General features: G+C 32.9%; 5 protein-coding genes across 11 annotated transcripts; 3 read left to right on the top strand and 2 right to left on the bottom strand.

The window, feature by feature from the left end:
- Positions 1-1,429: 1,429 nt before the first annotated feature.
- LOC8265574 (protein IQ-DOMAIN 33) lies at positions 1,430-3,747 on the top strand. Of its 5 annotated transcripts, none has more exons than XM_025159092.2 (7): positions 1,430-1,610; positions 1,862-2,049; positions 2,127-2,414; positions 2,518-2,724; positions 2,805-2,918; positions 3,005-3,376; positions 3,495-3,747. In XM_025159092.2, the coding sequence occupies exons 2-7, from the start codon at positions 1,978-1,980 to the stop codon at positions 3,540-3,542; spliced, it is 1,101 nt and encodes a 366-aa protein (XP_025014860.2). In that variant the 5' UTR covers positions 1,430-1,610; positions 1,862-1,977; the 3' UTR covers positions 3,543-3,747. The 5 variants fall into 5 exon arrangements, with proteins under 5 accessions (XP_025014860.2, XP_048232964.1, XP_025014859.2 ...); XM_048377007.1 differs by having other exon boundaries at positions 1,430-1,616; XM_025159091.2 differs by lacking the exon at positions 1,430-1,610 and having other exon boundaries at positions 1,695-2,049; positions 3,490-3,747.
- An 801-nt stretch (positions 3,748-4,548) lies between these two features.
- LOC8265575 (eukaryotic translation initiation factor 1A) lies at positions 4,549-5,882 on the bottom strand. The gene is made up of 2 exons (XM_002528900.4): positions 5,724-5,882; positions 4,549-5,191 (listed from the first exon to the last, which is right to left on the bottom strand). The coding sequence occupies exon 2, from the start codon at positions 5,175-5,177 to the stop codon at positions 4,740-4,742; it is 438 nt and encodes a 145-aa protein (XP_002528946.1). The 5' UTR covers positions 5,178-5,191; positions 5,724-5,882; the 3' UTR covers positions 4,549-4,739.
- A 751-nt stretch (positions 5,883-6,633) lies between these two features.
- On the bottom strand, positions 6,634-18,400 carry LOC8265576. Its single transcript, XM_002528901.4, has 11 exons — positions 18,126-18,400; positions 17,607-17,740; positions 13,392-13,473; positions 11,639-11,709; positions 11,412-11,513; positions 11,215-11,304; positions 9,515-9,589; positions 9,396-9,428; positions 9,203-9,283; positions 7,164-7,223; positions 6,634-7,086 (listed from the first exon to the last, which is right to left on the bottom strand). The coding sequence occupies exons 1-11, from the start codon at positions 18,178-18,180 to the stop codon at positions 6,904-6,906; spliced, it is 966 nt and encodes a 321-aa protein (XP_002528947.1). The 5' UTR covers positions 18,181-18,400; the 3' UTR covers positions 6,634-6,903.
- A 1,022-nt stretch (positions 18,401-19,422) lies between these two features.
- Positions 19,423-23,446, top strand: LOC8265577 (putative BPI/LBP family protein At1g04970). Of its 3 annotated transcripts, none has more exons than XM_048376671.1 (6): positions 19,424-19,929; positions 20,706-20,845; positions 21,266-21,617; positions 22,073-22,321; positions 22,772-22,897; positions 23,001-23,446. In XM_048376671.1, exons 1-6 carry the CDS (start codon positions 19,513-19,515, stop codon positions 23,199-23,201), a joined length of 1,485 nt encoding a protein of 494 aa, XP_048232628.1. In that variant the 5' UTR covers positions 19,424-19,512; the 3' UTR covers positions 23,202-23,446. The 3 variants fall into 3 exon arrangements, with proteins under 3 accessions (XP_048232629.1, XP_048232628.1, XP_015580708.2); XM_015725222.2 differs by having other exon boundaries at positions 19,794-19,929; positions 20,676-20,845; XM_048376672.1 differs by lacking the exon at positions 22,073-22,321 and having other exon boundaries at positions 19,423-19,929.
- Positions 23,447-24,321: 875 nt separating this feature from the next.
- On the top strand, positions 24,322-27,513 carry LOC8265578 (tRNase Z TRZ2, chloroplastic). The gene is made up of 8 exons (XM_002528903.4): positions 24,322-24,834; positions 25,132-25,294; positions 25,387-25,457; positions 25,735-25,830; positions 25,910-26,023; positions 26,374-26,442; positions 26,523-26,597; positions 27,286-27,513. The coding sequence occupies exons 1-8, from the start codon at positions 24,427-24,429 to the stop codon at positions 27,373-27,375; spliced, it is 1,086 nt and encodes a 361-aa protein (XP_002528949.1). The 5' UTR covers positions 24,322-24,426; the 3' UTR covers positions 27,376-27,513.
- Positions 27,514-27,523: the final 10 nt, after the last annotated feature.

Raw genomic sequence — 27,523 nt, 5'->3', positions numbered from 1 at the left:
TCTAACTTGAGGATGTTAGTTTGCAGCTCTTTAGCTATTGAGGTTTGTGATTGTATAACTAATGATTTCCATCATAGAACTAGGAAGAAAAGGAGCATCTCATTAGCTGGATAGTCTGAGACTTAAACATCTTCGAGGTAGTCTCCATACAACAACTAATAGATAATGTCATGTGTTATTATGTAATTAATTTTGTCTATAAGTGGTAAATTAAATCTATTCAAGAATATCTCTTCCAAGCGGAGATCCATCTTCTCCATAAAAATTGTGGATTACTCTCTCCAGTTTAAATTCCTCTTCCCTTTGACACTAATACTAATAATACTTCCTACGCGAGCAAGCTAACCAGACAACACCTCAAAAGAAAAAAATAAAAGTGAAAATATTATAATTTGAAAAAGAATAGAAAGCATTGGAAAAGGGAAGCTGAGCTTTGAGCATGAGATTCTGCAGCATTATTGTAAGACACAGTACATAATTGGCCTGAAACTTTAAGCCCTGCAAGGCAACCCACCCAACCATCATTTTCCCGTGACATGAGCGATTACTCCTCTTCATTTCTCAACACTTCCGGAATGTTTTATTTTATTTCTTTTTCTTTTCTTATACAAAATTAGTTATTGTTAAAAATGTTCTTGTGAGAAATTGCATGGCTAGAAAGAACTCATTTGAGGTGTTTTAGAAAGATCAAAAGCTCAATCAATGAAACTATATGATTCAGAATGTCAATATGAAATCAATGTCAAAAATTTAATATGCAATTATCCCATAATTACTAGTTAGCAGCTTCCCAAATGAAATCATATAATGTAGCCGTTGGATTAATAATTGATTGGTCGAATATCTGTTAGTAGGCTAATGGTACAACATACCATGCTGGAGAGGCACACTACACTATTCAGTATATTTGTATGTTTGCATGTCCAAATAGATTTTAGTCATTGTCCATTAATAAGTAACAACATAAGCAGCCCTTAATGGTTGTATAATACAGTTGCTACAACAAGCAAACACGAAAAGTCATTATCAGTTTTCCCCTTATCACAAGCAAAATGTATAAGCTGCTTCAATTTAAAACAAAACCCAACACAGCTTTTGTTCTTACTTTATACCCCAACACTGCATGAGAAAGCATTTGGTCATTTTCCTAATTAGATGGCAACTTTTTTTCACTGTAGTCAACCACATAGGATTAATATAAATGTCTAAGAATCACCTATACTTCTAACAGGATGGAGTATTTGCGTCCAGTACATACATCCGACTGACATCGACATGACACTCGTATCACATCTTTTTTTTTTTCAAAAAAAATAGTCATATCAATGTATCTGTAGTGTACCGTTTATGTGTTCCGCGTCCTATTAGATAAATACTCGAATCAAACAGTCCAGTTTGATTAGGTGTTTTTTAGTCCTCCACAAATTCTCCAAAGTCATTCACATGTTTCTCAGGTCCAAAAGAAATTGAGTAGAGAGAGAGCATAAGAAAAGAAGGGCCACTTGGAAGCAGAAAGAAAGGAAATGGAACAGACATTAGCCCCAGAAGCAAGCAAACCTTTTTTCCTTTCTTCTTTTTTTGGCCAATCTGCTAGAACCCATGTGCAAAAAGTAAATGTAAAAGCAGATTTAATTATGCTCTCCTCAAATCCTTTCCATCTATTATTTTCTTAGAACTTTTCAGTCTCTTATCATTTCTGTGGTTTAATGCCCCAAATTCCAGCTCTAAAGCTGATAACTACAACTAACATGTGCTTTGTTATAAGATAATATGCATGTTTTATAAAGTATATTCTAGAGCAACCCATTTAGGCATTTTATAATTGTACTGAAGATAACTGAATGAAGCATGTCATATGCAGGCTGTAACTTTCCTTCCATATCAGCAATAATTAAAGGGAATCTCAGTACTTCTACTTATAGTATAATCGGAGACGCACCCTGTTCAAAGCATATTGCATTAGGGTTCCCGAGGAAAATGGGTATCACCGAAGAACTGGTCAGAAGTGTCTTCTCAAGAAGCCGGTCTGTTGGGACGCATGAAAGCAATGTAAGTTGCAAATTCTTCAAGTTACAATGAGTATGTTTCTGAATAGTTTAAGTTGGTTACTTTATGGATCAATCTAGCAGGCAAGAAGCCATGCAGGTAATAAGAGAAGGTGGACTGTAGTTAGATCATACCTTTGCGGAGATGAGTTCAATTCAGTACTTGCAGAGGAAGATTCTGCTTCAGTTAAGAGCTCAGAAGCAACAGTTACACAGCCCGTGCTTGATGATTCGGCAAGTAAAGGAGACATCCAAAGTGAAGTGACTAAAGAAGATAATATCCCAAACCAAAAGCATAATTCAACGTCTGAATTATTTAAGCAAGAAGATGCAGCAATAGTTATCCAGTCTGCGTTCAGAAATTTTCTGGTTAGTCCAGTTTGGTAGAAATTAGAAACACCTTTGTTCTGTTGCTATGCAGTTGGATATTTAGCGAGAATATGAGTCATTAGAATCTGTGTTTAAATTTCAGGCTACACGTCAAAGTAAAGAAATCATATTGGAGGATGATAAACAGGAGGCTGTCATGGCAGTGGACAGTCCAAATAGGGATTCTGTAGGCACATCAATTGAAGTTCAGACCGGAAATTCTACAGAAGTTCTGTCAGCTAAACAGGAACCGTTTTCTGTTCATTTCCAAATGCCAAAGAAAGCCAGAACTCAGATTTTCAGGATAAAGGTGACTGCAAACTGTTTTGCTTTAGCTACTAATACCTCCCTGCTCACATTCATATAATTTGCTGTATTAAACTAGAACAGGAAGACTGGGATGATAGCACAGTGAGTAGCAATATATCAAGAATGAGGATTCAGAACAGACTGGAAGCTACAAACAGGCGCGAGAGGGCACTGGCATATGCTTTTGCACAACAGGTATCCTGATAACTTTATTTGATTGAGAGCAGAAATTGTCTTCTCATCTATTCCTTAACCAAAAAAATACTTCATCACTTTTATAGCTAAGAATATGTTCAAGGAAAAAGCAGGCCAGATCTGATGGTACCGAACCCAACATGGGTTGGAGCTGGCTAGAAAGGTGGATGGCAACCCGACTTCCAGAATGCTCTGTTGAAAGTCATACAAGCAAGCAATTTGAACCTATAAATAGCAGTCACAAACTTGCAGCTAGGAAGAGAATTTTTGATATAGCAGGAGAAGAAAGGGAAAGCTGTGGATCTAATGAGGTCTCCGTCCAATTTGATAGCATGTCAATGACCACAGCCAGCGAAGATGGCGGCGTGCAAACCAGAAGGAACTGGGCTAGGTCAACAAGAGCCATATCAAGGAGGAAAACAGTGCCAAGCTACCACTGTCAGAAAGAGAATTGTAAGGTAAGAACTCCCTCCATATAATACCTGCACTTAGCAGCTTAAATTCGATTAACATGAAAAATCACCGAGTTTCAGTCCTCTGATTTTCCTCTCTGTTTGTACTCTAATGTTAGCACAGGTAATCAAGAAAGAGTGTCAAAACGAGATGAGCAACATGATAAGATAACCAAGAAACAGAGAAGAAATAAGTGCAAACATACTGATTTGCAACAGTTTAAGCTCCTTGTATGATTCTTTTTAAGTGAGACTGTAACTGTTCAAGGGTAAATTCTCAATTACTACTTGCAGATGAATAGTGTATGGCTTCAAAAAATGTTACAATTTCCCCTGTAAATGTAAGTTAATAAGACTGTTTATCAAATTGAACCCAAGAATCATTGATGAAGCAGGCTCATGCAACTCACTTGACCTTACACATCCACAATTCCTAAAATAAGCTCCTCTTTAAGGCTGCAAACAAACCAAGTTTATCCAACTTTGTCTTATTTAAATTGACTCTATATTGAATCAAGTCCATTAGGCTGTCTAAACGAATTTAATGAATTTAAATTAAAGATTAAATTATTTATCAATCTAATAGAACAAAATCTTTACATAAAAACTGTAACATACTTAATAATTTATACTTTTATTCTAATAAATATGTTTAGACAGATATTTTTATACCTAATATAAGTAAAACATAAAAAATATATAAATTTACGAACTAATTCATGAGCTGAATATAGACCATTAGCTTAAAAAGCTGAACTCTACCAAGCTTAAACAAGTTTTTATCGAGTCTAGCTTATGTGCGGCTCACTCATATGCAGTCCTCTCCTGTCCACTACCAGCTAATAACCACGCAATACCACTTGGAACAGGTAACATAAACATGAATATGAATATATTGAAATGGAAAAGCAAAATTACAGACAGCAAGACGAGCAGCTCATGCAAGCAAATCACACACTACAAAAAGTGAAGGTGACTCGAGGGTAGAAATTCTGATTACAATCTTGCCATTGTGCTTGCTTGTGCTTACGTTGCTGTAGAATGCCAAATTGTAAAGCAAAAAGTTATACGACTCTGCAATGCAAGCCAAAGCCATTAACCAAAGCACCGAGAAATATTGGCCAAGCAACCCCACATAAGGGCACATATTACAAGCTTCAACCATAGAAGTAGTAGAATTCAGAAAAGCAATAACACATGAGAGAGATTAAAGTGATAACAGGTATTACATGAAATATAACCAGTTTACCATATCAACTGCCAATTTATAAAGCACAAACCCTTGGTTAGGCTTTTAATATCATCACAAACTCTCAGAAGCTCACATCATAAATAAACATTGAAGAAAATGAAAGTCAGCTCCAGAACCCTAGATCTTATCTATATCTTCATCCTCAAACTCAATATAATCATCACCAGCACCGTCATCCTCCTCATCAAGACCTCCAGCAATACCTTCATTGAGTCGTGTACTCTCGGGGAGTTCACCATAAGCCTTTAGAAGCCTAGCTTCATCAGGCATATACTTCAAGATAACATCAGCCTTGTCGTCCTGATAGTCACGCAGGCCAACGAGTATTATATCACCAGCTGCAATCCAGACCTTCTTGTGCATCTTCCCGCGAATGTGACATAGACGCTTAGTACCATCAATACACATGGCTTCACAGCGACCATTTCCAAGCATGCGAAGCACTTGGGCATACTCCTGCCCATCTTCCTTAAAAATAAGCTCACGCTTCTCATCATCTGCTTCGTTCTTTCCTCTCTTCCTATTCTTTCCTCCCTTTCCCTTGTTCTTCGGCATGGTTTCTGGTCGTGCTACAAAAGAAAATACGAAATCATTTTACAACTATAGAAAAACTGCAAACTGAAAACCCTAATTCCTTTCAAGCCAAGAATTCTTGCACAGAGATATCAACAACTTGATTGTTCACTTCTATTTCCCCCAAGAACACACAAGAAAATGAAACCTAAATTAGGGTATAGCATCAAGAATAATTAACCTAGCATAAAATTATGAACAATCCAAGAAAATTCTTGAAAGAATTTAAGTTTATCCAGTAAGCAGATTTTAGTCAAGATACAGCAAAAACAAAAACCTAATAACTCCCAAAAAATGTTCAGGATTTCTACTTCATAAATTATACAATAACAGAAAGAATAAACTGGATCGCAAAAGAACAAATCAGAAACAAAATTGAAACCAATCAAGAACTTAATATTATAATTATTACCATAATAATATTGATCACAAAAGAGAAATAATCATAGATGTTTCTGATAAAATTGAAGACTAACTGACCTAAATTCGATTGGAGAAAACAAAATGAAAAAATTCAAAGAAAGATACCTTATTGATAAAAGAGAGGTGGCTTAGCGTAGACCTAAAAAAACCAAAAAGAAAAAGAAGCTCGTAGAAATCAATCACCGATTTTTGTGATTCTGCAAGTGCAAGCCCTACCTTTTTATTTGTTACCTACAAAGGAATGCGGGTCAAATCCGGACTCTTTACTTTCTTCCCAGTTCCTTTTTCCGGGCCCATGGATACTTATTTGGGTTATGGGCTTCTTAAATTGATTTTTCTTTTTAAAATAAAATAATTAATAGAGCTAATATTAAACTGAATTAGGCGGTTTAATTAGTTTGATTTGGCGTTCAGTTGCTTACTGTTAGTCAATTTACAGTTTAATTTCATTTTTTTTACAAGACAGATCAAATCACAAGATCATAATTATATACTAATATACGATAAAAATATTTTTTTTATTTAGTATTTAAAATTAGTCTGACTAATTTAGAATACACCGAAAAGAACTCTTACGAGTAGTAAAATACTATTTCAAAAATTCTAACACAATTGGATATTATAACTCGAGATTTTAGTTACCATTCTAGCATAACAGTATATTAAAACTCGAGACTTTAATTACCATATCATCTACACGCTTGTAACTTAAAAGTGAAAATATTTTTAATTTCTTTTAAATTTTTTCATCCAAATGCTAAATAATAAATAATAATAATGTTACTTGAATGAGAATATAGGCCAAAAGTAATCGAATAGCTTCTCAACTTTTTATGTGTGGCGGGCAAAGAAATCTTTCATATTCTTTAAAAGTGTCAAAATGCCACGGATCACTAATAAGCTTGAGAATAAAAGAAAATTCTGGAATTCTTCAACTATAATTTAGCAACTCCTCAAAGAATAGATGAAATTTTATTCACACATCATACAAAATTATCCACACCAAAAAGAAAAATATTCAGCAATCAAATGACTAATTTCTTTTTTTATTCTGTAATTGTACAGCAATGACTTTGTAGTTACAACAAAATATACTCCCTGTATGCTTTCTTTGGCAGCCAAGGAAACATCACATCGCCTATAATAATCTACATCTATATCACATGTTTGAATGATGAATCAAGTCATCAATCTAAAAATCGCACCACGCATAAGCATGGAAATGAATGCAAACACTACCACAGGGGCAACAAAATCCGCATATATGAAGTACAGAACTGAATAATTATATGCCAGAACCCAGTAAGTCGCGAGTCAACGACAGCCCAACTGGATATGACCTGTGTATTCTTGGTTTCATGGTCTTGATTTTCTCACTGGGTAAGTTTTCAACTTCACTTTTCTTCACATGTTCTACTGATTTGTCAATCGTATTCAACTCTGCAGATTCGGCGCTAAATAGAAGGCCCTGAAGTATTATTCAGGACGGTGTCAACAAAGCACCAAGACACGATATCCATGGAGGAAATGCAACTCTTAACATACCTTGAGAGACCTCTCCTCATATGTAATTGTTGAATGGTTTGCCACCTTAGCACCAACATCCTGCAAAGTAGCTCAGTTCATCACTTAATATGAGAGGATAAAAAATACAATGCCCATCCCCCAGAACTGCATAAAGCAAATATCCCCAACCTAGGAACTTCTGATACAGTTGTTGCCTAAGAGATGGAAAACCACATTAAGAAATTGGAGCTAGACAAGAAAGAGTGAGGACTAGAGACATTGCAGATTAATGAATTACACATACCATAGCAAATAGAACGTGGGTAGTAATCCAGGTCAAGTAAATGACATCTCCAAGTTTGGAAAAATTGCATAGGGAAATGGTCTTTTGTTGATGATAATGATAATAATAATAATGATAATAATAATAGTAGTAATAATAATAATCATATCAGCACTTATAAAATGCTTAACAGCCAAGAAAATCTGAAAAATATAGGTTTTTCTTTCAACTTTTTTGGTAATGGCCAGGAACCTATTAATTCCACCCTTAAGTTTTATCTCTAGAAATTATAGGGTTTCCAAAACTTTTCCTTCTAGGGTATAATAGCAGTCAACAGGATAGCACAAATTAAAAAGAGAAGGGGAAATGGACCGGAATTCTGTTTAGTGGTAAAAAACATCTTTTATTCTCATTTTTCTGTTTTCTTTTCTACTCAAAAAATGAAACTGAAAAGCATATTCATCTCTTCAAATTTTTCATTTTTCAATTCCATTCAAAGAATTTTATTTGTAAGTTCATCTTTGTCATATAATTGATGTTAAATGAAAATAGAAGCGAAGTAATGCATAATGTAATATATAAATATATTATTTAGTCACTTGAATGCAGGGTTCAAGATAACAGCCAATATGTGTTACATATCGATGCAGGGTGTTAGTGACTAACTCCAATACTGTTACGTTTCCCAATATTACCATTATTTACACCCTACTTAAATGATGATACCGTAACCTATATGAACTTTTAATAAAATTAGTCATTAAAATAAAATAAAAAGTTAAAGATGAATAACATTAAGAAAAGCAATAATATCCTTGTTGTAATAAGATGAAAAATCTTAGAGGCTAAAATAATAAATAAAGGTTATACATGGTATCAATGTTATGGTAACACAGTTGTAACTCTAATGTAAGCCTTAGAGTGAACTTGTGTGATTGCCAAGAAAACAAAGGAGTAATGGAGCTTCACACAGTCGAGCAATTTATTTTTGCTCTATATAATAAGATTAAAATAGCGGTACTTTAGCAAATGTGAGATAGAAACAATAATAATAAGAGGTGCAGGAATGAGAAAGAGACGAACTTAACTTCTTGTTATTATTATTTATTATAATTGTGTGTGAGCTTATGCTTTTGAGTGAGAGAGGAGCTGAAATGAGGAGCAAGAGTAATGAATAAGGGATATACATATATATAAAGAAACGGTTGTGGGATTTGACCCCACCAAACAAGTTTAACATGTTTTCTTTATATAAGAAGTTACTTGTTTTCAAATGAGAATAAGAAGTTTTCACTTCATTTATTCCAAGTCTATTCTTTATACTTAAAATATTACCCAAATAGAAGACAAAATGTTTTTTATAAAATAAACATGTTTTACAAATTTTCTATGAAAATGAAAAGTTTTCGTTTTCCTTAAAAATTAGAAAATGAAAATGGAAAAAATTCTCTACAAGTAGACAGGCCCTTAACTTTCCTATAGAGAGAGACAGACCAATGCCTAAAAAATTCGTTCAATTATCAAAGTTCACGTCCACCAACCTTTGATAATTTTCATACAAGTGACTATGATTGAAGAACACCTATAGTTTCAAAGTTATTGATAATTTAGCTCTTGTTCTTTTATGGGTTTTCTCAGCTTATGTGTGGGGATGAGGGGAAGGAATGGTTCCAGGCAACAAGTGTATAACCTGAAATCATCAGATCAAGCTCAACTTTTGGCAAGAAAAAACATCAAAATGCCCAATTTTTATCAGGAGACATATTTTAATTAGTTGCTACAAATAATATCTTACCTGAATAAATGGTGCACCATGCCCATCTTTGAAGCCTTCAGCAAACTGGCACAGATATGAAAGACCTGAGTTTGTTATGTCCTGCATCATTTAAGGAAAAAGGAAGGGAGTCACTTCAAAAACTTCATTAAAATTTGCTGCCAAAAAGGAAAAAACCAAATAAAAACCATTGCTTAGAGAAGTTGAAAATAACCTGTTTGCTCTCAAGAAGCTCAAGCTTTCCTTCCTGCAGAGTTCATTGAGATATCAAGAACATAATGAATCCTATGATAGGAGAGAAATTTGAAAATGCATAGAAGCATTGCAACTTACCAGCCCTGATATCATTTGTTGGATCATCTCAACGTCAAACCCAATTTGGGAAAGATTTGTTTTCATCTCATCTACCTGCATGCAAGTAACACTGAATGTTGTTCAAATATAGTTGCATATGCATCCATTACAAATTGCACCAACTAGATCTATCTTGTAGTATATGCATTTACATGTGGTGCACACATGTATATCATGTCACTAAAAAATGGCATAAAAAGATGAGGATTTGATGTATCCTATACATTTTAGCTCATTAGGAACAGCAAGGGATGCAGATTTAGTTACATTTCAAATTTAATGATGGTCCTAGTGAAAATCGATCGTGCAAGGTAATCTAGACATGATCCGATTATTAAATGCAATGCATTTATACTCGGTTGCCTCTTGTCATCCTATGCACTAATGACCTCCAATAGATTTGACACTGTATTTAGCGGGTGTCTCTCTAATGTAGTTTATTCCAGAAATGCCAGTTTAAAAACAAAAGAAAAAGATTATGCAATGAAAAACCAGCATTTACAAAAAGTCCATTTGCCATTGATTATCTCTCCCTAAATTAGTTGATGACACAAACATAAGGAAGCAGACATAATGGGCAATATCATAGCACATAGTATAGACAGAAACCCATTTTTCTAAACAACAATGGAAACAAGCTTCACGGACATGTCACCATGATGAGAAGAGCATGCAATAAATTCTTGAGCAGAAAAGAAAAGGTTTGCTCTAAACAATAATTTAAATGGCAAGAAAATATGCCAGCTTGAACAAAACTCCCATGATATAAAATGAAGAGAGAAAGATTGAGTGCCTACATAAGACAAAAAAAAAATGCATAGGAAAGATTAATTTTCACATATCTACTTTACGGCTACAATGATCTGGGAAAGCAAAAGGGAAAGCTTATGCCACCACATGCTGGCACTAAATTTGCCAAAGAAGTATGCAGCATGTCTAGTTCAGGCTGAAGATGACAACTGCCCACAAATAGTTTAGGCTCAGGTTGACCCCAAGTTTGGCTCAACTAGGACAGACTCAAAAGTAAAACAGGCAGAATCCAGGTCTCAAAATTGAGATCATAATATGAACAACTATACAAGTTCATGAGAGTCATGTTTCAGATGGGTTTGAAAAAATAATGCTGACAGAGGATCTCTGAATCAAGCAACTTCCTAACCTAGGATAGCTTCTACAGGCAAACCAAAGCATACGTATGCAATATCATTACGCTTTAACTGATACAGATGTAACATCAGAAGAAAGTCAAAGAGCAAAAGTTGCCTCCTAATACGAATAAGTTTGTTTCCAAATCACTTGTAGGCTGAGCTCAAGTGGTCCATGTAACTAGTGCCTTTTATGGCCCACTAGTTCTCTGACCAAGCCAAATGACATATGAACTACTTGTTCTTCAATTTTCACTCAGCACATTATCAAAATTTTTGGCAGTTCTGGTATGAGACAGCTTGGATGTTCAAGTGATATTTGTGTCATACAACTGCATAATCAGCTCAAGGTCCACTTAGTAGCTCATCCAGAAGCTATTGAGCTGAGCTTACACACCTGCACCTACAGGAAGGATGCATACAATACACATGCCCTCATGCACACAGAGAGAGAGAGAGAAAAAGAGAGAGAGGGTGTGTGTGTGTGTGTGTGTTTGTTGTATATATACAGAAACATGAGAAAGTGCGATGTACATCATTTGCAATGAGCTTGGATGTTTCTATCTGCTCCTCCATCTTCCAATCCAAGTTTTCCAGCCTCTTTGTCAGATGTCTCTTTGTTGACTGCACAAATTAATAGTTGACAAAGTATTAAGAATACTACAATCATGTCAAAACAAAGAGTTGCCATCTGGGAAAGGAAGCATTATTGACTAGCCTGTCTTACTTACAGCCAATGTTTCCGATACATTGTCTAACTGTTTAGACACAGTTGCAACGGCATTTGCCATGTTTTTCTTTGTGACAAACATTACATCAGAAAATGACAAGCCCTGCATCAAAGAAGAAAATACTTGTTATCAGCAAGAAGAAGCCATGCACTTGGAACTTGCACGTGAAATGCCAAGAGCATGTATGACAAAAGAAAATATTTCACTTGGAGTCACTAAAATCTTGCCTTCCACCACATGTAACAATATCCCATTGCTCCCAGTGCAGCAGCTGGCACTAAATAAGATGCAAAACCCCCTGTTTATACAAGAAAATATTAAGCATTTTTGTGGACCTTTAATCTGCTATCTAGACATAAAAACATGTGGGATGATGTTGCATGTAATGACACATGAAACACTATGAACTTTTAACAAATTCTGAATATAGTAAGGTACCGTTTGGAAACTCTAATTGGAATTGGGCTGCTGAATTCGAATTCAGCTGTTTGTATATCATTCAGAATTGGAATTGAATTCTGAACCCAATTCCTATGAATTGTATTTGGCTTATAAAAGCATTTCTTGGATTCCTGACTTGGCCCCTAGGAATTCTTTATTTTGACCGTTGGACCCTCGGAATTACAATTTGAAATCTTTTATCATCATATACAGTAAAATCACGATAGATTAGTACTTGATAAATTAGAAATTGCGAGAAAATAATATAATAGAACATGATTACAAAACCCTTAAATGTTTCTATATGTCACACTTACAATATAAATTAATAACTTGTTAATTTTAAATAAATATACATGGACAAGGATGCCTTAAAATATGAGGTGACTGCTCTTTGCTTTTTCTTGAAGTTGAGGTCAAGGATGCCTTAATATTTACAATGAATGCTATATACTGTACGGTTTTTATTTGATTAAATATTTATAATCAAATTAATTAGAAGTACATTGGATCTATGTTGATAATTAAGAATTTTTATTTTTTATTAGGTATTAAATAGGTAGAATCAATCTCAGTTACTGTAGGGTTTTATTTGAAAAAATGTTTATAAGAAAATTTATTAGAAGTATATACATTGGATCTATGTTGATAAGTACATATTTTAATGATTTTACAAGATTAAGTACGATGAATCTTAGTTATTTAAATAAGTAAAATAAACTGCTAGATGGATTAAATAAGAGCATTAGAAAAACAAGATATATTTTGATAAATTAATATATGTGTGTGTATTACATATTATTTATTATTTTATATATGAAATTACAATTTTGATTCCAATTTCTTATGTAATCCAAACACCAAAATTCTGTAATTTGATCCTAATTCCAATTTCAATCTGCAATCCAAAAGGATCTAAGTGAAATTGAGTGCTTTAAGGCATCAAGAAGAAGGATATCATTTAAGGGAACCTAAATCCTATTCTTCTTTATCAAGGAAGTAATTTAGCTAATCCTTTTTAAGGCTCCCATCACAAATTAGGTAGAAAACTAAATCATACTTGCTGATTCCAAATCACTATTCCTTTCAGGAGTGAGGGACATTACGAATGAAACATCTCCTACTAGCTTATCCTTCTCTTAACACATTACTTTGTATCTCATTATTGAGGCACCAACTTACTTTTTTTCAAATAACAATCCAAATATAACTTCCAAAGTAAGCAATGAATTTCCTTTATAAAAATCAAATAATACACATTTATTGGAGTCCTGCATTTAATGAATGAGGTCCACTAAACAATTTGGCTAGAACTGAACAAGAATCCAATAAATCTGCCAGGAACTTTTGATCAACTGTAGACTCACTAGAAACCAAAAAGACCTAATTGGATCATTTATCCACATGTAAATAATAAGTGAAGGATCCCAAAACTGAAATCAGATAGTTTGAACTTGGAAAAAAGAAAAATGATTGCAGAAATAGCATGAATAAATTACTTTGACTGTATAATTATTAAAGAAAATGTTGCCTACTCACCACTAGATGAAGAATTCCCATTATAGATGGTCACGGGGTTGGAAAATGTTAACTCCTTAATCTCTTGTGCCAACTGACGAATCTGACAAAATCACAGGATCAAGAATCCATCAGGAAATACAATCTCCATGAAGAAAATAAGACAGATTACTAGCTTTACTAATAAAATTAGTAAATAGAGTTTTGCATAAAACTTTTCCAAATCAATCAAAGCGAACCCTTTCATTCTGAATTAAAGATTTCAGAATCAAATCTCCCCAACAATTTTGTCCTCTTTTCAAGTAAGAATCTCTCTTGACCTAAATGTTGCCATAATTTCTAAATGAGCTTTTGGCAGTCGAAGCAAAATGTAGGCCATAGTTGAGATATAAATCAATACACCTGAACAACTTACCAGACTTCATAGATACCAACACCGCAACCCTTCTGCGATTACAATATAACTATTTAGTGTTGATTTTTGGGTAAAAATTCTTGACCTTTAAGACTAAAGCTAGAAAGACTGCAAAACGATGTAGGACAGATTTAGATAACCTATTCTACGACTTTTGCAGAAAATAAAAGTTCTAAAGTTGGACCTCAGGTCTGTTTTGACAGAAATTCAAATATGAAGTAGAAGAATAGCAAAGAAAATATAAGAAAACTTCCAAGAGTCAACACATCGAAGGTTTAGGAGTTATACTTAAAGAGAATTGAAACACACAATTCTAAAGCAGCAATTTGCAAAAAATCTTTGTTTGTTGAATCTGAAAAAGAAACTGAATAATAATTATTACAAGCCTAGATATTTATAGGAGTAACTAATCCTAAACCTTAAAGACTTTTAGACTCCTATTCCTTGAAGGATTGTCTAGATAAACATTTCCTCCTGATCCAACAAGGATTTAGAATAAGGCTGAACAATAATTAATAAACTTATAGGATAACTTATTCACATATCACACTTAACATAAAATAAAGACTTCTAAAATAAATTTTAACTACTATTCCAACAAAGCTAGAAATTATATAAATATCCTTTACTATTAGAATTGTACATATTAAACCAAAATTCTAAATGGGTGTTTGTTATTGTTTTTGTTTCATGTTTTTCATTTATTTTTTCAAATAAAAAAATAAAATTTGTTTGTTAAAATTGTTTTTGTTTTCTCTTTTCAAAACTTGTTATATAGTGTTTAAAAAATAAAATATATTTTCAATAAACCACTAAATGTTGTTTTTATAATTTTTGTTTTCTATTTTTTCTCTTCACATTTTTTCTTTCCTATTTTTTCTCCACTTCACTCCCCACAACTTATCTCTTTTTTTTTTTCCTTTTTCTCTCATTACATTCTTATGTAAAATTAAATAAAAAAACTATTTAAAGAAAATAGCAACTAAAAAGCATTAAACATTTTTTTAGTTTTTTATAAATAAAAAACAAAAAAACAAAAAATGATACCAAACTAATCCTAAATCTCTTGATTCTTTGAAATTCGTTTTTCTTGACGTTTTCCTTATCCGCATCATTCTCCCTTAGTTGGAGAAAACTCAACCTTAAGTTCTGAAATGCCTAAGAATTAAAAACAATAATGCATTGGACTTGAATTCAAGATTCTTCACAATTTGTAGCAAATGTAATACTTGAAACCTCCTTTAGAATCATCTATGAACTTGTTAAGAATAATGAAATTCATCTCTTGAACACAAGCAATATACAACACAAATTGACCATCTTGAGCATCTTTCGTAACTTGAACAATAAATTTGACCCCCTGTCTCTGTACCATTTGTTGATAATCATCTTGCATAGGCTGTACTTCTTGATGTATTTCTATTTCAATTGCTTCATGTTTAATGTCACAGGCATGCAAATTTTAGAGCAGGTTTCATGGTTTGAGGTTTTGTGGTTGCATGACTTGATTTTCTATTCCTTTTCCATGTTGATCAGAGTTGAATGCGCTCTTTTAATAGCTGCAATTATTGTTCCACCCCTGTTGAGAAAGTGTCTCTAGTTGTTTCATAGGCTTTACCATTTGCTGTCTTGAAATTCTTGCATGTAAATCTAACCTAAAACTTCCAGTTGCACATTTTGAGGTTTTGCCTCTTCAAATTGTGAATTTTGCAAAACTTTTTAGTTGTTGGTTCTGCATTTTTGGCTCTCTTGCTAATAGATTTCTTGCTCTTGCACCAACAGTTTAGCTTGCAGATTAAGTCCTAGGTTTGGTTTTGGTACAGTTTGTAGGCTTCAATCAACTTGTGGACATTGTTCCCCAATGATCTTAGATGCAACCTGTAGACTTAGAGCTAGTTTTTGTAGAAAGACTTGGCTACTAGTGGTTTTAGACGTTCTGAAGGGAATCTTTTTGAACAACTCATCCATCATAGCTTTCAAACGATCAAACTAATCTTATCATTCAATTTATCAAAATTCGATTCACACTCTTGATGAAAAGAATTCTACTTTTCAAGTTGCTTCAAGTAATTAGCCATTGGCATGCAGCTATATGTTGAATTACATACCTTCTCATGCATTCTTTGCAGATAATATGGTGGCAAAAAAATTTTTTGAAGCTTTGTTTTCATCTCTTGCCATGTATTATTTTGCGGTGGCCTCCCTATTTATATATCATATAATACTATACCACCATAATTTTGCAGATCCTATCAAATTACACTTTGCATATCTGATCTACACAGTTCCCCATAGTTGTAGCGATCAAAGTAAGTTTCGAGAGAATCAATCCAATCACAAAATTTTGTAGGATTACCTCCTTCAAAACATAAATCATATATTCCCATTGTTGATGAAGATCAAAACATCAAACTATAAGGATCTTAAAGTTCTGATACCAAAATTGATGTAGGACAAATTTAGATAACATGTTCTATGTTGATTTTCGCGGAAAATAAAGGTTTTAAAATTGAATTTCAGGTTTTTTTCACGGAATTCAGATATTAAATAGAAGAATAGGAAAAAAATTAAGAAAACTTCAGGTTTAGGAGTCACACCTAAAGAGAATTAAAACATACAATTCTAAAGCAGCAATTTGCAGGAAATCTTTGTTTATTAAATCTGAAAAGAAAAAATATTTCAAGCCTAGATATTAATAGGAGTAACTAATCCTAAAAACTTTAGACTCCTAATCCTTAAAGGATTCTCTACATAAACACTTTATTTTAATCCAACAGAATTTAGAATAAGACTTAACAATAATTAATAAACTTAAAGATCTCGAAAGATGTTAGGATAACTTATTCCTAATCACATTAAAATAAAATAAAATAAAGACTTCTATAATAAATTTTAACTACCATTCTAGAAAAGCTGGAAATTATAGAATACCCTTTAGGTATTGGATTGTAAATTATTAGACCAAAATTCCGAATCTTTTGATTCTTGTTTTCCTTATCCGCATCACAAAATCACCTACATTTTGTTAGTTTCATTTCTATAATTTCTGTTTTAACTGCTTTGAACCTTAGTTTCTCTAATTCTTCTAAATTCAAGTGCATAAAGGAAGATGTTTCCTAGTCAAGTGTATTCAACTGTTTCCCACACTGTAGAGATTGTTGGTACTGGTTTAAAATCTACATCTCCACATTGTTAAGCTATAATATCATGCATAAGTGCACATCACTAAGACAAATTGCTCAGTATAGAAATCAATTGTTTCTCAAGGGACATGTGAGCCTCATAAGCACATCAAATTGGGATTACTTTTTCCAATTTAGCATGAATCTTAGTAAAAATGAGGGCCTAACAACCTCATTAGTTTTCTGGTGAGGGTAAATTGACAAATACCTTAATTAGGAAAAATTGTCTATGATGCACTTAAACAGAAATCAATTCGAAATTGAGCACTCTCTAAGTCTAGACTGCTATCCCATAGTTCTTTTACACCCAGCCATGCTTTAAACAGTCACAGGTATCATAAACTAACCTCCTAATAAACTTCAGTGTCCAATGTTTTTCTGACATATAAAGGAACCCAACTCCTCCTTCATAATTAACCTCAAATTCTAAGCTTTAGTAAGAGTTCTATAGCTAACTTATCATTTGAAGCCATTTAAATTGTATATGTAGCATTTCAATCAAACTAGACATGCTACTCATACTTGTGAATAAAAATTGGAAAAAAGTGTCAAATTCTTATTTTCCTATTTAGTCAATGGGGAAAAAGAAAAAAAAAAATCAATTAAAGTACAAAGAGAAAAGAAAACCAAAAAAACAACCTGAGCAGCAAGAAGTGCACTATCATATTTGTAGGGTGAAATCTCAACTTCATTAACACCCTTAAGTAATTCATGAAGCTGAGCAAGGAGTTCAGATAATCGTCCATTGTTTAGAATAATTGAACCAGTCAAACCTTCAAAAACACCAAAAAATAAACAACAGTTACAAACCCACATGCCAATGTCCAAAAACCACAACAAATATACAGAAGTTAAGCTCATTAGTCATAACCATCAACAACAAACCCCAAAAGAAAAAGAGAAAAAACAGTCAAAATAAGAAAGAAACTTTAGGCACACTATAGTATAGAAAGCTGACAACTTTAACTGCAAGGAAATTATAAGAGTAGAAGATTCAAATGGATTGAAATTTGTGGAGCTAATTAAAAACGGTAATGACAGATCAAGAAATATAAAAGATATGAAGTAAATGATTAGAAGATATTAATTACCGAAGTAGCCAAATTTACAGTGTTAGAGAATAAAAAAAAAAACACAATCAGAGAGAAAGAGAGAGACCTGCACCGGCGAGGATGAGAACTTTAGAGCTGGAGAGACCAACCTGCATCGCCATGTTCTGATTGGTTGCTGTCGCCTTTTTCTTTTCGTTTTTTTCAGGCTGGAATCGTCTGTTTGGCGTTGTACGTCATTCAAGCCGAAAGGGATTTATCTTTCTCCTCTTTTGTTTTCAGTATTATTTGCTTTTACTTTTAACGATTTCTTTTTTTGTTTTCACATAAACAGATAATATATTTGGACACTTGAGTTAAGCTTCCAGCACTAAGAATGTTTATTTTTTTAGTTTTTTCAGAAGAAAGAATGTTTATTTTTATTTTTATACGAATAATTTTTATATTAAATAAATTTTTACTTTACTGGAACCAAAAAAAAGAATAGTTCTTTATTATATAATTACATCTCTTATAAATTAAAAGATTAAATATATCATTTAAAAATTAATGTAAAAAGTACAAGAATTTTCATATTTATAATTAATAGCAATTTATCATGCAATAGTATGATTATTTTATTTATTTTATATTTTAATTCTATATAATTATAATTTGTGATTATATAATATTAAAAAATATCTAAATAGATGTATTAAAAAGTATATAAATTTACTTTTTCTATTAATATATTTTATATATAATAATTATTTTAAATGAATTAAATTACTTAAATTTTTACTATTTATTTCTTATTATTATATTTTAATATATATATATATATTAAAATTTTTTCTATTTATTATATTATATAAATAAAATTTTATAAGAATTTTTATTGATATTTTATATTTAAATTTTATATTTAAATTTTATTATTATTGTTATAAATCTTTAGATATATGAATATAAATATATATTTTATTATAAAAATAAAATTTATTATAATATTTTTAATAATATAATAAATTATATTTAAATAATTTTTATCATATTTATTATTAGTATATTTGTGAATATATCACATATCATTTTTTTATTGGAAACAACATAATATGATTTTATGAGATTCTACTTTTTATATATATTATAAATTAAAAAGAAGTTATATAAAAAGAGAAAAATTATTAGATGGTTGATTGCATAACAAAATTATTATCATTTTATATTTATTATAAAAATAAGCATTCACATAATAATATAAAGAGAATAATTTGAATTTGAGAACTTGAGCTAATCGTTAAATATATATTTAATTTAGTTTTGAATTATATTAATTTTGATAAAAAATTAATAACTATTAATTATTTAACTATATATGAAATATCTTTCTTACGCCAAATAAACGAATTACGAACCGTTTATTTTGGATATATAACTATCAAGTATCTAAATTCCAATTTTGGACGTCAAAATCAAGGGAGAAGAAGAAAAGAAACTAAAACCCAAATCAACAGATGGCACCAACGTTTCTCTTCCTTCTCTTAATTTCTTCTCTTTTAATCCCTTCTTATACCCAAAATCTCCAAAACCCAGATCAAGAATCCTTCATTTCTATCCTAATTTCTCAAAACGGTCTCGACTTTATCAAGAATTTACTCATAACCAAAGCAATCTCCTCAATTATCCCTCTCAAATTGCCCAACATTGAGAAAACAGCTAAAATCCCATTTCTGGGTAATGTTGATATGGTTGTTTCTAACTTTACTATATATGAAATTAATGTCTTGTCTTCTTACGTTAAGCCTGGAGATTCTGGTATTGCAATTATAGCTTCTGGGACCACGTGTAATTTAAGTATGAATTGGTATTATCAGTACAGCACTTGGCTTTTGCCTGTTGAGATTGCTGATAAAGGAAGAGCTTCTGTTCAGGTATATGTTTTATTTAAGCTTGTTGGAGTTATGGTAACTTTTTGGTGAGCGGTGGTTAATGGCATAATGAGTTGGTTTTATCTACCTATTTTACAGTTCTTGAACTCGGTTGCTTTTTTGCTCTGTTCAGGGTAAAAGTTTGAGTTGCTTTGTTGTGTTATATTGATTATGCAAGTACCAAGTAAAGTTGCTGATGATTAAGGAAACATTTGCAATTATGAATTGTGTTTGGAAAGACTGAAAAATGCAAGAATTAATTTCAATTAATTCTATTAGTCAAGTTTCATGTTTGAAAAGACTAGTTACACGAATCCAATTCGTTCAACTTGAAAAAAAAAAAAAGGGGGGGGGGGGGGGTATTGGTGTTTGAAAATTTGATACATTCAATTATAGTTAGTGTGCTAATTATGGCTCTTAATCTATTTGAATTGGTTGCAATTAGGTTGGGGTTTTTGTAGCTTGTGGAAGAGTTTACAGCTTTTCTTTTCTTAAATTGAGTTTCAATTGATTGTGGTGGGAATTAAATATTGATTATTACTTTTGGCACTGAATACAATGTGCATTTCAGCTGCATTGTTCGTATACTTGTGTTTATGATATATTTTGGCAAAGAACTTGTTTTTGTTTAATCTTGGTCTCATGGTTGTAGCCTAACTCACTTTTATTTGTTAGTTTAGTTGCTCTTTTCCCTTAGTTATTTCTTCTACATGTTTGTTCGCTCATATTTTATCTGCCTTCTAACAAAGGGAAATTGATGAATGCTGCTTGTGGGTAAGGTTGAAGGCATGCAAGTGGGGCTTTCCTTAGGCTTGGAGAATCAAAATGGAACTTTGAAGCTGTCCCTAATGGACTGTGGTTGTTATGTTAAAGATATATCTATAAAATTGGATGGAGGAGCATCTTGGCTTTACCAAGGGTATGAGATTCTCATATATGCAACTCCCATTTGTTCAATTTGTAGCACTGTGCTACGCGGTTATCCTACTTGTTGCTTGCATGTTCTGATCATGATTGGTGAGCCTTTTGCACATTCTATGACAGAGGCTGGCATTTTCATCATTTCATCTGCTCAAACACTTGTGAGCATTTTATACAGAAAACCATATAGTACTATAGAAGTGATATTTATTTAAAACTTTTGATGGTCCTCGATAGGATAAACTGTTAGAAGTCGCTCCTGATAAAATAGGGGTCCAGACAGGTCAGGGACACTTCAGTTTGTGCTGGGTGGGGACTGGTATAGGGAAATTTTAAATGGATGATCTACATTCCCATGATCGTCCTGATCAATGTTTTATCTCATCAGCAGCTTCATAATTTTTCTTGTTATGTGCAGGATGATAGATGCATTTGAAGAGCAAATAGGAGCTGCAGTAGAAAGCGCTATTACCAAGAAACTTCGAGAAGCGATTCTAGAGTTTGATTCATTTCTGCAAGCTCTTCCCAAAGAAATTCCAGTAGATGATAATGCTTCTCTAAATGTCACTTTTGTGAAGGACCCTTCATTGAGTAATTCAACAATCGGGTTTAACATCAATGGGTTATTCACAGCAAAGGAAAAGATTCCAGTACCAATGCTTAACTACAAGAATTCACAACCTTCAGTATTCTGTACAGATCCATCTAAAATGCTTGGAATTTCATTAGATGAAGCTGTTTTTAACTCTGCATCAGCCTTGTATTATGATGTAAGTTTTCAAATCCAAGTTTTCACTCATAATGAGAGCTTCTAAATCCTTGTGTTAACTGTCCATGGAAAAGCAAATTGACAGTGAGCAGTAGAATTCTCAGAAATATGGTCCATCTATTTTGGTCTCTTGTTCTAGAACTTATTCTGGAAAAAGTCATGGGATTTGAAAAGGGAAGGAATATAAACCTAGCTCATGAATTAGTAATAAACTATACTATCATCTATATTACATCCAAGCAGTTGACATTGTATAGCTACCAGAAGTAAAGGTCCCAACTTGTGGTAGTGTCCATGGGAGACTGGAAGTTGGCTCGTAAAGTATGTTATTTGAATATCTTAAATTTGCAGAAGGTTCTTTTATTAATATTTTAAAAGCATGTGTGGTTTATAGAATGATTCCTTTATTTTTGTACTTCATTGTTGTTAAATAGTATGTTTCTTTTCTTTGGTTAGGCAAAATTTATGCAATGGATTGTGGATAAAATACCGGATCAGAATCTTTTAAACACTGCAGGATGGAGATTTATTGTCCCTCAGCTGTACAAGAAATACCCAAATTATGACATGAACTTAAACATCTCTTTATCTTCTCCTCCGATCATTAGAATTTCAGGACATGATATTGACGCAACTGTTTATGCGGACTTGATAATTGATGTTTTGAAAGCCGACCAAGTAATACCAGTTGCATGCATTTCATTGGTAAGTTTGTTGATGGGTGGTATAAACATTTGATAGCCTTTTTTGTCACTTTCTTTATAATTCTCATTGTGTTTGTTCTTGTTTGTTTTATTTTTTTCTTTTTCTCCTACAAATAAGTAATCAGTTACAGTACATATTTAGGTAACAATTGTACCTGAGGACCTTGAAAACTTATAAATGCCTTAATGTATTGTATCAAGAAATTGATTAATAGATAGCAATAAAACAGCATGCTGGAAACCTTGTCTAATAAAGTTACCAAAATGTAACTTCGGTTTGTTTCTCAGTAAAACTGGTTCCACTAAATACCAGCTAACACTTGTGTAATATTAAGAAGTCAGTTGTGTTTTGTTGTTTCAGTTTTTGCTTGCTAATTATATGCAACTTTATTTTGTCGAAGTTGCTTTATCTTAATGGCTAACATTGTATTATTGATCTGTGTTTAAACAGGATATTCGTGGCTCAGGTTCGGTTAGAATCTCAGGGAATAAACTTGGTGGCAGCGTGAAATTAATTGACTTTTCGATGTCTTTGAAGTGGAGCAATGTTGGCAATCTTCGGTTGTATCTTGTTCAGGTATGTCATGTCATAGTGCAATATTTTTCAGCCTTTCTTTCCTGCAGAATATGTTGATCAGTAGTAACTTTGGGCAATATGTTGAATGCTTCCCCTTCTACAGCCAGTGATGTGGACTCTTATCCAAACTGTTTTCTTGCCATATGCAAATGCACACCTCGGACAAGGATTTCCTTTGCCAATCATTCGTGGTTTCACCCTTCAGAATGCTGAAATAATCTTATCGAGTGCAACAATTACAGTTTGCAGTGATTTGGAATTCACAGAGTCTCAGGCTATTAATCAGCTGGTCCCTGAATTTTGAGGAGGCGAAATGTCAACCAGATACACATCAAGAACCCACCTACCAGATGTCAATTTCTCAACGTCTTTTCATATGTGAAGAAGCATAGGCAACCTCAACCCAGTTTGGACATGAATGTACAAATTGTAAAATAACCATATTATATAGGGTACATAATTCATACCAGGATACCTTGTAATATTCTGAAGCACTTAGTTTAGTTAGTGAAGATCTAAAAGAAGAACCTGAGTGAATTTGCTTCGCTATCCGTTTTCTCTCCCTGTTTCCTCTTCGCTCTTAATTTTTTCTCTTTTTTAAGATCTGGGGCTATCCCCGGTGACCCTGATCTCTTGTTTACCGGCGTTCCAGGGGCTTCTTTTTTTTTTTTTTTTTTTTTTTCCTTAGTTCTATTTTTTTGGTTGGTATTACTTTTTCTTCCATTCCTTTGCGTCTGGAGTGATGTTCGGGCACTGTTTAAAAGTGAATTAATAATCTCTTAACATTTGTTTTAAACTTTTCATCAATTATATTTCTTTTTTTTTTTTGTTGGTCAATTGTTACTCCCTTCTTTTTTCTTTTAGTTAATGCAGTCAAAGTGTTAGTCGATTCCATTAAAGTATTTAAATAATAACTAAAATTTTCAATTTAATCATTAATTTATAATTACCTATCAATTTCATTTAAATTTTTATTATTATCAATTAATTTCATTTTTAAGATGATTTAGTTTTAATTTTTAGAAAAAATAATTAAAATTTATATTTTTAGATTTTTTTAGTTTTATTATAGCAAAAATAAAATAAATTTATCCAACTCAACACTATTAATAACAGGTACCGAATAATATTGTCGTTAGCAATTGAACGATTTTATTTTGACATTTTATAAAATGATATAATTTTATTTTATTATAATGAGTGCTGACTATTGAATAACTTTATTTTGTTATTTTATAAAGTGATGTAATTTTATTTTACAATAAACAGTACTTTATTATTTAATTGATGAAGTGGGAAAAAAAAAAAAATCTTTAACACCAAATTTAATTCAGAGAGTTTTACTTTTAGTAACTAGAGCAAAACGCACCGTCTTATCTCTAGCAAATTGACTGCTGTCGCTAAATATCTATACTACACAGGTGCAAAATTCAACAAATTTAAAACAGAAACCTCTCTTAAACCCTCTCTCTCTCTCTCTCTCTCTCTCTCTCTCTTCCCCTTGATGCAATCTTCTCTCAACTCTCAAAATGCAGACTTCATTACCCATTTCACACTCTAAATTCCCGTCAATTTTCCCATTTAACCACCCCATTTCTCATAAACCAACAACCACAAGAACAACAACAGAACATCAATATCCCTTCCAAACCCATATCAAAAAACCCATAGGCCCAACTTCCCTCAAATCCACAGGCTATCTATCAGCAATTGGCCGTGTAATTGAGGAAGAAGAAGAGTACAGAAAGGCCCGTGCTGCAGTTATCCGTAAAGGTATCGACTTGGAAGGTTACTCAATTGAAGGACTGTCAATTGGTGGCCAAGAAACCTGTTTAATTATACCTGAATTCAAGTGTGCTTTCGATATTGGTAGATGTCCGTCAAGAGCTATTCATCAGAATTTTGTGTTTATTACTCATGCCCATCTTGATCACATTGTGAGTGACATTCTTTGCTTTTCTTGTACTTTGATGTGACAGAGAGATGGGGGTGGAAATAGAGATAGACACAATAAGATTTCAATATTGGCTTTTGTTAAAGTTGTTAGCTTTTTGTGTTTAGAGTTTCTGGGTATAACATTTGGCTTTCGAAATGTTAAAACAGGGATAAACCCAATAATATTTGGGGATTACTTTTTGTTAAAGTTGTTATCTTTATGTGTTTTTAGTTTCTGGGTATTACATTTGGGTTTTAAAATTGTTAATTTGAGTTCATTTCGCATTTTATCTACTCAGGGTGGATTACCTATGTATGTGGCTAGCCGTGGTTTGTACAACTTAAAGCCTCCAACAGTATTTGTGCCTCCTTGCATTAAAGAGGATGTAGAGAAGTTGTTTGATATTCATAGGTCAATGGGGCAAGTGGAATTGAATCTTGAGTTAGTTGCACTGGATGTGGGTATGTTAATAAGGCCCTTTGATTTGTAAGTTTTTTATTGTTTATAATATCTATTTGTTTTGCTTTAATTAACTTCAAAAGATTGAATTCAGGTGAGACTTACGAATTGCGGAATAATGTTGTGGTTAGACCATTTAGAACACAGCATGTTATACCTAGTCAGGTAACAAGTTTTGTTATGTCTTTCGAATGTGTATTGGAGAAGAAAAGCTTACAACTACTCAGATAATATAGACTTCTCTTTCTATCATACATAAAGTAAAATATTGACTTCGTAAAGGTTTTGAGCTTTTTCATCTGCCTCGAGATTGCTTTTTCATGAAGGTGGCATGCAGCCACAGACTGTTAGACATGTCTAATATTTTGCAAAACTCATGCTATAAAGGTTGAAATTTTAAACTACATTGACTGAGACGTAAAATTTCCTTGCTTTTTTCCAGGGTTATGTCATCTATTCTGTTAGAAAGAAGTTGAAGAAACAGTATACACATCTCAAAGGGAAACAGATTGAGAAATTGAAGAAGTCTGGTGTTGAGGTCTGTAATCTCTTCAATAGGGTCTTGGTTGAATTTTCTGATTCAAATTTTTCATTCTGCTTTGCACTCTGCTTGTTAGATTACAGACATAATGTTGTCCCCAGAGGTGGCCTTTACTGGAGATACCACTGCAGAGTACATGCTTGATCCACATAATGCAGATGCATTGAGAGCAAAAGTTCTCATAACTGAGGTATAAAATAAAGATATTCCTCTCCATGTAAAATGCTGTTTTGGGCAACAACCTTTTGATCTTGGAGGACTTTTTTACAAACATCGGCTTCAGCTAGCTGATGTCACCTTCAAATTTTTTTCCAATTATTATTGCAAAGTCCTTTCTTTTACTTGGAATGGAATGTTCTTGTCTGCTTCAAGTTGTTAGATCTGTTAGATTTTAGGTGGTATGGTCCAATCCGAGACGGCAAATCCAACTGGATCTATATGGTTAATTCCGAGCGCATTTCTCAAAGGAAATACGCCCTTGGTTGTATGATCTGATGCTGGACATTCACATGATATTATTCTGTGTTTTCTTTTTGACAGGCAACTTTTCTAGATGAAGGTTTTAGCATTGAACATGCCCGTCAACATGGTCATACTCATTTGCTTGAGGTATAAGTACTGATTCTCCCTTTATACAAAAAACCAATAACTGCTGAGAATTTGCAAAATGTCGTCTTATAACTCTGCAGATAATTGAAAATGCTGAATGGATTCGGAATAAATCTGTCCTTTTGACTCATTTCTCGTCTCGCTACACTGTAGAGGTGAGCATTAAAATTGAATTTAGTAGTCCAAGATGTAGTTATATTCAGGAAAACTGCTCAACACTTTTATCATCTTTATATTGGTATTCATTGAGATCCTCTGCATTTGATGAAAACAAACGCGAAAGAGGGGTTGATTTGCATCTGCTGCTTCAGGAGGTTCCTGCATTGCACGTAAGGTTGAGGGCTCTTCTATATGGAAAGTCTTGACAAAGTTGGTTTAATTGGGTAGTTTACCATGATTTCAAACCTAACCAAGGAATTGAAAAAAAAAAAAAAAAGAGTTTAAACATATTAGTATGTTGTCTTTTATTGGATAGACTTCTAGGTTAGTCTCCAAGTGACTTATATCAGGAAGATACTTGAATGATACCAGATGCATAGTCCAAACCATGGACAAAAGGGATGAATGCCAAGAAATGAAATACAAAAACTTGAGTTCAGAATTTGAGGGGTACTTGAGAAAAACTCAGGTGTCAGCTGTGCTGTCTTATCATATTCCTTTATGGAGAAAGCTTCGATGCTTAATTCATGTTCTGATTGCCAGGTTTAATAGCATGATTTTTGCCTAAAAGTTTCTCCTTGTGTGGGAGTATTGCTGATTGAGCCCATTTGGAATGCATTGGCAGCTCATCTGGAGTTGCCCTAATAGATTCACAATTTGAACTTTGGTTTCTATTAATTGCAGGACATTCGTCAAGCTGTACTCAAATTGCAGTCTAAGGTATCAGCAAAAGTTGTCCCTCTAACAGAAGGTTTCAAATCAACGTACTCTTAAAAGAATCGAGGTTCATTTAGTCTGTCAGGGAAATTGTAGAAAAATGTGACCGCTCATTGTAATTTTTCTGTAAAAAGGACTGATTTCTTCAAAAGAATTAATGGCACGAAATGGAACCTGCAGGCCACGTTTCAAGTGTGTTAGATGT

Source organism: Ricinus communis, chromosome 7 (assembly GCF_019578655.1).
Source record: "Ricinus communis isolate WT05 ecotype wild-type chromosome 7, ASM1957865v1, whole genome shotgun sequence".
In the NCBI taxonomy this organism is placed as follows: Eukaryota; Viridiplantae; Streptophyta; class Magnoliopsida; order Malpighiales; family Euphorbiaceae; genus Ricinus; species Ricinus communis.
The sequence above is the reverse complement of the archived record's forward strand: the minus strand, read 5'-3'. Positions and strand labels throughout refer to the sequence as shown.